Consider the following 11,578-nt stretch of genomic DNA (forward strand, 5'->3'; position numbering starts at 1 on the left):
TGAATTATCAGACTTGGCACTTTAAATACTGGATCGCTTACCGGACGCCCCATGGAGATCGTCGACATGCTGGAAAGGCGAAGGGTTGACATCTGTTCTCTGCAGGAAACAAGATGGAAATCAAATGGTGTCTCCCTCATTGGGAGTTACAAGTTGTTCTGGAATGGGCAAAAGACAGTCCAAAATGGAGTTGGAATCTTCATACGGGAATCACTGACACAAAATGTACTGGAGGTAGTTCTAATCAGATCACGCCTAATGCTGATTAAACTCAGAATTGGAAAACAGGTTTTAACTGTTTTCTCTGCATATGCACCACAGACCAACCGGTGAATCTGAAGACGCCAAAAATGACTTCTGGAACACACTTTCAGATGCCGTCAGGAAAACATCATCATCAGATACCATTGATATGTGGCGACCTCAACGGCCATGTTGGAGATAAAGCAAATGGGTTCCACGGTGTCCATGAAGGTTTTGGCTGCGGATCTCAAAACGAAAATGGTATACGAATTCTGGAATTTGCTGAAAGCCATAAACTCTCTCTGTTGAACACCTATTTCAAAAAGAGGGCAGAACATTTCATCACATATAAAAGCGGGATGTCATGCACACAAATTGACTTTATTGTCGTCAGACAACAACACAGACGACTATTCAGGAATACAAAAGTCATTCCAGGCGAAGCATGCATCCCTCAACATCGATTGCTGGTAGCCGATATGATCATGGAACTGGAACGATCACGCCTTGTGACTAATCGAATGCCTACTAGAATAAAGACATGGAAACTGAAGAACCCCATGTTCAGGGAGAAATTCGAGATGTTGGTATCGGCACAGCTGGATCGTCTGGAGAAGGTAGACATAACCTGGAAATCTTTTCCGGATACCCTAGTGAACGCTGTGAAAAATCTGGACCAAAACGCCAGCACAACCGCAAAACGTGGTGGTGGAACGAGACGGTGCAAAATGCTATTGCCAGTAAGAAAGCAGCTTTCAAACAATGGCAGAAGACAAAGACTGATGACGATCGAAAGACATGCCGATCAAAGAACACAGAAGCAAATAAATGCAAGGTATGGCTGTCTGGAAGTAAAGGCCAACAAATTCGGTCACTCTACTGAACAGCAAATTAGGCCAAAAGACTGAAAAAGGATATAGTTGGTGCCATAAAGAATAATAAAGGCACCATAATAGCCTTGCAGAATGATGTGAAGGATCACTGGAAAGATTACTTCGGTCAGTTATTGAATGAAACAAACTCTGTTGGGGTGGACTTTGATGAGGTTTTCATTATAACAAATTTGATTAAATGATTTTGCCCATTTAGCGTTTATTAATTTCTTGAAAAGACATTCAACAACACGTAACTGTTGCAATAAATATTAAAACTTCCAATTATAGTGTGGCTAACAACGTTGTTTCGACAAAGATGTCATCTTCAGAGCCTATAATTTGAAATAACGGAATGTGTATTGAAATAAAGATTTAAAATCATGAAAATTGAGAAAATACAATTGCAATGAGCCGAAATTGGAGTAAAAGTGCTTACGGCCAATATATATATATTAAATTTCAAAGAAAAAAAACAATAAGAACCCCGACATATTGAAAGTGGATATAATTGTTATTAATTCTTTCATGATTAATTCTCAGAGGCATCAACAACACACACACAGCACATGTGAATACACGTAAATCAACTCGTCACATTGCATTTGATAGTCACAAATATCTGTATTTGATCACAGTCGCTGCCACAGCAGTCCATGCTCCTAAACCATTACACCGTCTCACCATCCAAATACAGTGGGACCTCCGCACAACGAATTTGATGGTTCGTGGGAAAAATTCGTTATATCGAAATTTCGCTATATAGATTTTGTTCTGGAAAATATTATATATTGCTTGAAAGGTGTTTATATGCTATATGTTTTTGAAAAACAACCTCTTAATCAATTGTCATCACTGTTTAAAAGTCTGTCTTCTAAATTCCAGGTCCGTATATGGGAAAGCCACGAAGATTTCATTATCAACGACGATAGACTATATATATATATATATATATATATATTAATACTAACTGAAACCTGGCATAAATTTCATGATGATTGGGCACTGCAGGTGTGCATTCCCAGCTCGTTTTCTCATTTTGATGCATCAGGCACGATTTAGATGGCCAGGCGAAGAGAGGTGATGGTTTAGTCATTATTTAATATCAACTCAAATATTGTGCGTAGCAATTTATCGACCGGGATCAGCTGCTCTAGGGACACATTTTATGGATGAATTTTTTCAGTTGCTGTCTATTGTAGTACTACAGAAAAAGAGTTTACTGATTTCTGAAGATTTCAGCATCCACATAAACAAAAAAGAGAGTCAATTAGCATCCAGCCATATGGAACTAGTTACCTCTTTTGGTCTGGTTCAACTGGTTTATTCGCAAACTCGTGTGTCCGGCAACATTTTAAATTTGGTCATGGTAAATGGGAATATGACAGTCTCAAATGTAAAGGCGCAGCCACCAGTGGTATCAGACCGTTCTTTAGTCATTTCAGAGTTCTTAATGATTATGCAGCGGCGTAGTAAGTTTGAAAGTAACGTCAGATATTACTGTTTTGTGCTTAATAAGTTTTTAGCAAAATATGTAGAATATTTAAATTTCCAAAAATTGACCTAGCCATTTTGGGGCCATGTTGTCGGAACAACATTAAATTACCCCCCCAAAAATTATTGGATGAGGCTCATTATTTATTAGTGTACGGCACACATATGGTCAGATATTACTGTGATTGGAAAAGAGTCAAAGATTCAGAACCCAACTGATGATGTTGTTATAATTGTCCGGAAAACGAGGGGTTCCTTTTATTCTGTCGTTTTATTTACAATTTATTTACAAATCGATATTAATCAATGTTAATCAATTAATCAATAAATAATCAATTAATCAATGTTAGATAAAAAAAATAACGTTCAGAAATTAACGCTTTCCAAATCACAATACACTAACATAAATAGCAAATACAATAAAAATCCAACGCAGAAGTCAAATATCAAATATTGCTTTCGACACTAACATTCGCTGTTCGACATTCTACACGTCCTTATACTTACTAGATATCTCGCTATCAGAAGGTTCCAGTTTCTAATCGAATTGTATGCGTATGTAGCGACACTAACGTCTCTAGCGAATATATTTGTAACGGTTATAACAATGTGATTAAGTTTTTTGCCGATAAAATTAAAGTTAGAGAGGAGACGTCAGAAAGTGGTCCAGATCACGTAATCAGTCAGTGTAACAAGTTTCTAAAGTTTGATGTGTGCACTGAGAGTGAAGTTAATCAGCATTTGTGAGATCTAGAACAACAGTGTGCACTTTGGGTCTAATTTCTACAAAAGTTATATATTCTTAGATTGCTTGGTGCCATTTTTCCATTTTTGGTTAAATTCATCATTCAAAGCTGGGGAATTTTCACGGGGTCTGAAGTCAGCCATCGTCAAGAAAATTGTTCTGGATAATTAGAAAAAATTATAGACGTGAATCAAATCTGCATTTTGTCTTAGAGGTCTCCAAACGCCTAGTGCTTTCTCGTTTGTTGAGTCATTTATCCTCCCATAGACGCTTGCCGTTGGTTCAGTTGGCCTACAGACCTGGTTTATCTACGGAGACAGCTCTCCTGAAAGTATTTGGTTATATTGTAAAACAAGTTGATAATGGAAAGGTGGCATTGTTGGCACTTTTGGATCTCAGTTTGGCATTTGGCACGGTTGATCATGGGGTGTTTTTAAAAAAGTTGTGGGTTTCATTTGGTATTGGTGGTGTGGTGCTCGATTGGTTTACTTAATATTTGACGAGTCGTGTACAACAGGTATGTTTCGGTGGTTTGGTATCTGATGAGATGGAAATGCAAACGGGTGTATCACAGGGATCAGTGCAAGGCCCAATATTATTTTTCATGTATGTGTTTGGTTTACCGGGTTTGACTTTTTTTTGATCATGGTTCGGGTATTCAGATGTATGCGCATGACCTAAAAATGTATGTGGCAGGTTTAGTGAAAGGTGCTCAAGCTTTTCCTGATGGTTTAGCTAGGTGCATTATTATGTGAACAGTTGGTTAAAACCGAATCGTTTGAACCTAAACCTTGATAATACGGAATTGATATGGTTCGGTTTTAGGGCAGCTTTATCCATAATAAAAGGTACGACTTTTGTTATATTGGGTAATAGGTTTATCTCAGCTTATAAAGTCAAGAATTTGGGTGTGATGCTCGACAGTGCTTTGGCGATGTTGCCTCACCTGGCTAAGCTTTGTTCTACTTGCTTTTTACTGCTACGTAGATTGTATTTGGTCAAGAAATGTCATCCAGGTGACATTTTTACTAGTCTGGTAGTTACTTTGATACTGTCTAAATTGGATTATTGCAATTCGTTGTCGTTGTTGCATGATGCTGGCGCAGGAGTGGTGGAAAAGGTTCAACGAATCCAAAACGCTGCAGCCAGATTGGTCATTGGTCTCAGTAATAAGATTTATGATGGCGGTGTTGACTCATGGTTACGTAATGATCAAAAATATTTGGAGGAAGTGTTTTGTAAGAGAACTGACGTTGATGTGGGACATGCATTGCGTTCGGTTTTGTCAGAAATGATTTTTGGCAGGTTGCTCTGCCAAAAATATGAAACTATTTCCCAACAACATTGAAGTAGATTGTTTCATTCAATAATTTAGACGATAGTTATAAAGTAATTAGTTCAACAAAGCATTTAATCGCAGTTAAATTCTTTGATGAATGCCAATAGAGTAAATCAATAATAATAATAATTGTTATTATTATTTGATAACGGAAACATTATACGTGGTATAATTGCAAAAAAAAATTAAAATTAAAATTTATGTTTTATTACATGCAAAAATGATTCCAATTTCATTGAAATTTATCGAGGTTGAATTTGGCAAGGATTACTCTAATAGAATGCCAGAACAAGAAACAATAAATATGGTTTTACGATATTAAAGAAGTACAAGAACACCGCTCATATCAATTCATAGAATGTTTGCTGGTCAGATTTTTTAACTTTTATAAATTTTGTTTGTTATAGGAAAATTATTCCAAAGGACATAAAAAAAAGTCGTTATATTGAGATTTTCGTTGTATAGAAGCTAGCTATATTGATAAGAATGGTACATATATAATTATAACATAATAACAGTTCAATTTATATGCGTTGAGGCATAAATTAAATTTAAGTAAGACATTCTTAAGAAGAAACAAACAATTTAAAGCACAAAATAAACGTGAAGATTTTTTTTATTTTCCAGGTTTTGTTCCTGCATTTGCTTCTCCATCAATGGCTAATTCTTCAAATGCCATTATGAACAACCATGCCCCTATAACTAACAGTTGGTCTCAAAATTGTGTTACTTTAAAATGATGTAATATCAATAAATACGTTTAAAGTTTAATAGATGTGTACAGCACAACACTGAGTTGTGAGTGTTTTTTAATATTCTTTTAATGCAGCTCGGTCAAACGCAGAGCTGTTTACATGTTATTTACTCTATCCTTATAGTTGAATTTTCGTGCCATAAAAGCTGTGTTATCCACACCACACGACGCGCATACACATTATAAATGCACGTACAAGCACCACGTCATACGCGTATGATAGTCTTTTAATTTCTGACAGTATTCAAACCAAGCCAACGTGTGATAGATGCGCGAGACATGACACTTCTACCGACTGAGCTAACTCTGTTATTCCGTTTTAAATGTTTCTAGGAAATTAAATTCTTTGATTATAGCTATATTTTTTTTCAATATAAACATTTAAGTTTATTATATCGCTATTTTTTGTGTTAGACAAAATATAGTTATTGTTTATATATATATATATATATATATATATATTAATAATATTTATATATATATATATTAATAATATATATATATATATATATAAGGATGTATATATATGTATATATATAAGGGTGCCTAACGAAAATAAAAATTTTTATTTTTCCACCCCTTAAATGTGTTCCTTATATGAAAAAAGTAACAATTGCAAAATTTAAATGTATTGTATTGATATTTACTGGTAGCTCAACAAAGAAACGTTTACAAGCCAAATTTCATCATAATAACGTTAACACACTTACAGAAAATGTTCTGCTATGATCCCATATTGTCTAGTATTTACTTTCTTCTTGCAGCAATAATAGTAGACTTCTTTGGATTTGGGAAGTCTTTGCGATGTTTCTCTATCACTTGTAACAAATACTCCTTCTGGTCTTCGTCATTTGTTACAACTCTGTTGAACTCCTGAATTAAGGCCACTCCTTTGTCGGCGGCATCGTTGACAACTTTCAAACTTCTAACTTTCCGTTGACCAATAATGTAGTCATTGTCATTGTTCCACATGTCCGGACTACTGCTCAAAAAATTCTGTGGTATATCCAAACAGTTGCCTGGTACGTTGCGATACGAAGTCCGAAAGCCGCTTCTGTGATATTGTCGGCTGGAATGTAATGTGTCGTATAGGTTGATCGGTTGTTGCCTTATCCAGTGCCGCAACCGTGGCTGACTTTGTCTCAGATGAGACTTCTGAGTCCAAGAATGCTAAGCCGATCAATACTTCATTCAAGTATCATAAATGACCAGAGAATGACTTCAACCCAGCATTAGCAACAGCTTCATTTGTATTCTTGTAGCTTTCTAACTCCCGAAGCAGCTGCAAGTCATTGTTTGGAGCAGATTAAGCACATGGAGAGGTAAACCAGGACTTTATGTACACCTTTAGTACAAATGTGTTGAAGAGGCCAATAGATGTCAATTTACGGGTAGTTAATCTGAACGAAACAGTTAAATTGTGAGGCTGTAAATCAATTTTCCCATCCATCTTGCGTGATAGCAAGCTCCTGGAGCCCGAATGTTTATGTCTTCACTATGCTGTGCTCCAAGAAACAAAAGCGATAGATGAAGAAGCTCACGATAATCATCTCTGGGTTGAAACTGTGTAAGTTGATGCTGAATGAAGTAAATGAGGTCATTTTTGACTGGTATGAGAGCCGAGATCCTTTATTTTAGAGATGATGTGACAGTCTTTACGAGCTGGAATGCATGCCTTGTCCCAGAACTGGACGACTTCTTTGGTAGTAACTGCGGCACTATAATGAATAGAATGCAAATCTTTCTGATGAAGATGAAAGAAACGTTGTAACGCCTGTCGTTTAGAAGTAAGTTTACTACCGTTGATTGTTGCGATAGTTTCCCCAATCAGTCAAATACCACGTGTTTTAGATGAATAAAACTGCTGGTCTGCCATCAGGTAATAACTGTAACAAAATATCGCACAGTGAACGTCCTAGAGATGATCAAAATTATACAGCTTAAAGTTAACAGTTTTTTGAATAAAAATTTAAATGTTCAGGCAGTTGTTTGTAAACAAAACAGCCAAGGATAGTAATAATGTCATAGATGCTTTAAATGCTCGCATAGATATCATAGTAAACAATACAAATACTTATTGAAACCAGCAATCACATTTAGATCATGCAAAATTGGTAACAATACAACATTGTAGAAGCTTGTTAAAAAAGGAAACATATAACCGGATTGAGCTACGTGTAAACCTTAATATAATGACACCAAAATTTGCACAGTTTCTAAGCTTCATATAAGGAACAACTTTGGGGGTGGGACCATAAAGATATTAAAACAAAATTTGATTAGTGAACTGAGGGCAACCTAATATATATATGTATGTATATATAGTTTCTTCGTTTAAAAATGTAAAGTATTGATTTGTAAATGATCAATGATGCCATTGCAGATGCTTTCGAGGAAATGCTCAAGCCCCAAACAGGAACGCTGCAGGCATCTACTAATCTGCAACAGAAACAACCTTCTCAGTCTGTTGCCAACTTATCATGCAAACCGATTGCTGCAGACAACTTCAAACTTATTCAATCAGACCTGGACAGCAGTTTGGCTTCGTTGGCTGGCAATCTCAATATGAGTCCAGTAGGTCAAATCAAAAAGTTAGCGATAATGATATTTCACGAAGCTATTTTATTCATCAGATTTTCAAAGTATTGCTTTATTAACATTTCAATATTGTAACTTTAAAATTGGATAGAAATTTGATAGCATGTAAGCCATGAGACGATTTTATGTTTTGACGTCATAATCTAATCTTTTGATTCTTTTTCTAATGTTATGAGGGTTTGAATTGTGTGTATTAATGTTCTGGTTCTATCTAATTTGTGATGGTTCGATTTTATGTTTGGTTGTTTTTTATTTCAGGACTGAGCATCAATGGACTGGGAGCACAGGTGGTTAGAATATTAAGAAGTTTTTCTAATTAAAATTTTTATCTTAAATTTTCTTCTTTCTAACGGAATGATAGTTTGCTTGATGTTTTGACAGCCAGAATGATTTCATTCAATGCAGGCGAGAAAAAGTTGACAGGTGGTACTGGGGCCTCAGCTTGGGGTCAACAAAGTTTTAACGTGGCAAACAACTGGGCTCAATCAGGGGTTAAATCATTTTCAACTTTGGAAATGTACATACATGCGTGTGGCTACAAATAGTTTTACAAAAATATAAATGTATGTTACATAAATGTATATATTATTGTTCTCTGACTGTCTTGGGTAAACTTAAAAAAATATTTAAAAATTACAAAATTGGATGAAATAACATAACAATTTATTAAATAATTACATGGGAAAGAGAAAATTAATTCGAGTTATTTAGCAAATACTTGTTTTATTTACGATGTATATGACCAAGCTAATTGTATTGCAGGTGGACGTTTTTGATTTTTTTTACGAACTTTACTATGATTTTTGTCAATTAGTTCTTTAGCATTTTATCCGAGATATTTTGTCTTTAAGCACGGGTGGGTCTTTTCCGTTGATGATTCTTACGTTACTTTATTTTAATTTTTTATTTAGGCAATGAATATGCAACCAAATGTTCCTGGCATGGTGCCTGTTTATCAAATGGTATAATATTTTCGATATTGGCATATTTTTGTATCTTTATTTCAAGCTCCCTTGTTGTTAAATTTCCTAGGGCCAGCAAAGACCACTTGGTCAACCGAATGTCTTATGGGGTTCAACTCCTCAACTGCAGTCGACTACATTCCTTCAGCAATCATCTGCTAATCAATCAAATGACCAATCCAACAATCCATTTGAATTGCTTTGAGGTAAATTGTGTTGATATTTTAAAAAAAAATTTTAAGTTAAATTTTAATAATATACCAATTATTTATTTATTTATTTATTATATTGTAGCTTCAGACTATGTTTGAAAAAAAATTTGTATGTTAACAGTGATAGAATCATGCGCAAGGAGATAGTTGTTTGTGAGCCAACTGCAACGTCAACATTTAATATTATAAGAGTTGATGCAAATTTTAATAAAATAAAATATTTATAAAAATTGTAAAATAAAATATAATGACAAATGTGGTAAGTTTTAATACTCATTTGTCACTTCCTTTGTTATATTATTGTTTCACTCTTGTGCCTGACTGAATAAAATATAAATAGATGTGAATGTATTTAATTTATAAATTTGATTATATTTTCATTTTGAATATCTCTAATTTGTTTAAATTATATTAGATTATCATTTCAATAGCAATTAAATTTGAGAATGAAGTTCATTGGAATTTAATGAAAAGTGATTTTAGTTAACCTTCATTTCTCTGAAATAAAGTAAATGAATTTTTGATTGCTAGCCGGTTGTCCTTATTTGTTTTATACACACACACACACACACACACACACACACACATATATATATATATATATATATATATATATATATATATATATAATTTTATTTCTATTATAATTATTATTGCAATTACAAAATTTTTTCATGTAAAAACTTAAGAAAATATTTGTACTTCAGCATAAATATAAATAACAAACCTCGTTTCTGTTGTTCCTGTCGGAGTTGGATGAAAAATATCCGACTCGACCCCTCGAAAAATTTTGGTTCCTCAACAAATTTGTAAAAAAAAACACTTATAATCAGTCAATGTAGTTGTTTTTCTAAAATTACTTTATTTTTTTGTTTTAATCAATCAATCGACTGGGTTATACAAATTCTCTATATAAACTTTAGGTTTTTCAGATTCGATGAAAATGGCTTCTGCAATTCTTAGGTTGTAGTGCAGTTGATTGTTTTATAGAATTTTTGTGTTGTTATCTAGAAGATTCCCCCCCAACTGGGGTGTTGTGGAAAGTTTCGAGATGGTTTTTTATTGCACCGTCTCTTTTGTGCATAGTGAGTATACGCGATAGTGTTGTAGTCATCCCTATATAGGAAGTTTGAAGACGCGCACAGTCGTCAAGAGGACATGAAAATTTATATATGAGATGACTACGTTTCAAAAGGGAAGTGTTGTGAGGTATATAGGGTAATTGCCTATTATTCAATTATATAATTGAATAATTTCCTACCTCCTAACACTTCTCTTTTGAAACGTAGTCATCTCTTATATAAATTTTCTTGTCTTTTCATTAAATTCTATCGCTATTGTATTATTTATTAATTTTAATTTCTCTATTTTTCTAATAATGTATTGTAATTTGTTTTTTAGTTCATTAGGTATACATGTATATAAATATATTAAATTAATAATTAATTAATAGTATATGAACATGGTTCTAGAATGTAGGTATTGTGTACTCAAGGGGAGGCATGTTTATCAATATACAACACTTTCTTATGGGTTGAAGCAGAAATATGCAAAGAACCTCAATTTTTTATACTTTTAATTATTTTCGGTAGTGGCAATTTTATTTTTTTAAATTTGAACCAAATAAAAGTAATTAATTACCACATTGAAAAATAATTTAAAACCTTTATAAACATTTTAATTAGTAACTAAATATACGATCGTAACTTTTGACTCAAACGATAAAAATCCTTGTTCGACCGTTAAATTTAAAAGTAAGCGAAGGCCGTTATATTTATTCTAGTTATATGTGTGTACTGTTATATATATGTTGTACACTTAAAAAATAAAAGCAGTCCGGTTCGAAAAGAAAAGAAAAGAAAAACACAACAGTTGCTTTTATTTGACATCATCAAAAGATGAAAAGTGACGAAATTAAAATTTGTTAAATGTCAATTTTTTAAAAAGTTCAGATTTTAAACAAACAAATATAACAAAATATCGATCGATAAAAAATAATTATCACGAAACATGAATATTTAGTAAGGACAGTTCACAGAATATCATAATGACTAAATCAACATACCAAACAGAAATTATTCATGCATGCATATACACAAAGTAAATCAGGAAATATCCAAAAATTATATAACCAAAATAAGAAACTAGAAACCAGTCAACATTTTACAAATAAATAAATAGACATTATTAAAAAGATTGTTCAAAAATGGTAAAATTTAAGGCGACGACAAAAAAAATTGTAGTTTGTTTTGTTGGTGTTGTGTGGTGCTAAGAAGCGAAAACAAACAAACAAACAAAAATATTAAAAAGTCGCAAGAATAGTAGTCAGTCACCTACCTACAATTAAATTACTCTCAGG

At 33.5% G+C, this 11,578-nt stretch overlaps 3 protein-coding genes across 3 annotated transcripts; 2 read left to right on the forward strand and 1 right to left on the reverse strand.

Moving 5' to 3' along the window:
* Positions 1 to 51: 51 nt before the first annotated feature.
* On the forward strand, positions 52 to 5,433 carry HELRODRAFT_174505 (hypothetical protein; the record flags this gene model as incomplete). The annotated part of the gene is made up of 7 exons (XM_009021949.1): positions 52 to 288; positions 375 to 474; positions 1,682 to 1,839; positions 2,302 to 2,604; positions 3,120 to 3,338; positions 3,872 to 3,980; positions 5,321 to 5,433. The coding sequence occupies 7 exons, from the start codon at positions 52 to 54 to the stop codon at positions 5,431 to 5,433; spliced, it is 1,239 nt and encodes a 412-aa protein (XP_009020197.1).
* A 761-nt stretch (positions 5,434 to 6,194) lies between these two features.
* HELRODRAFT_174506 (hypothetical protein) lies at positions 6,195 to 7,048 on the reverse strand (the record flags this gene model as incomplete). Its single annotated transcript, XM_009021950.1, has 3 exons — positions 6,195 to 6,516; positions 6,668 to 6,729; positions 6,989 to 7,048. 3 exons carry the CDS (start codon positions 7,046 to 7,048, stop codon positions 6,195 to 6,197), a joined length of 444 nt encoding a protein of 147 aa, XP_009020198.1.
* Positions 7,049 to 7,844: 796 nt separating this feature from the next.
* HELRODRAFT_174507 (hypothetical protein) lies at positions 7,845 to 8,590 on the forward strand (the record flags this gene model as incomplete). The annotated part of the gene is made up of 3 exons (XM_009021951.1): positions 7,845 to 8,038; positions 8,304 to 8,335; positions 8,451 to 8,590. 3 exons carry the CDS (start codon positions 7,845 to 7,847, stop codon positions 8,588 to 8,590), a joined length of 366 nt encoding a protein of 121 aa, XP_009020199.1.
* Between the last annotated feature and the right edge of the window lie 2,988 nt (positions 8,591 to 11,578).

This window comes from Helobdella robusta (assembly GCF_000326865.2).
Source record: "Helobdella robusta unplaced genomic scaffold HELROscaffold_30, whole genome shotgun sequence".
NCBI lineage: Eukaryota > Metazoa > Annelida > Clitellata > Rhynchobdellida > Glossiphoniidae > Helobdella > Helobdella robusta.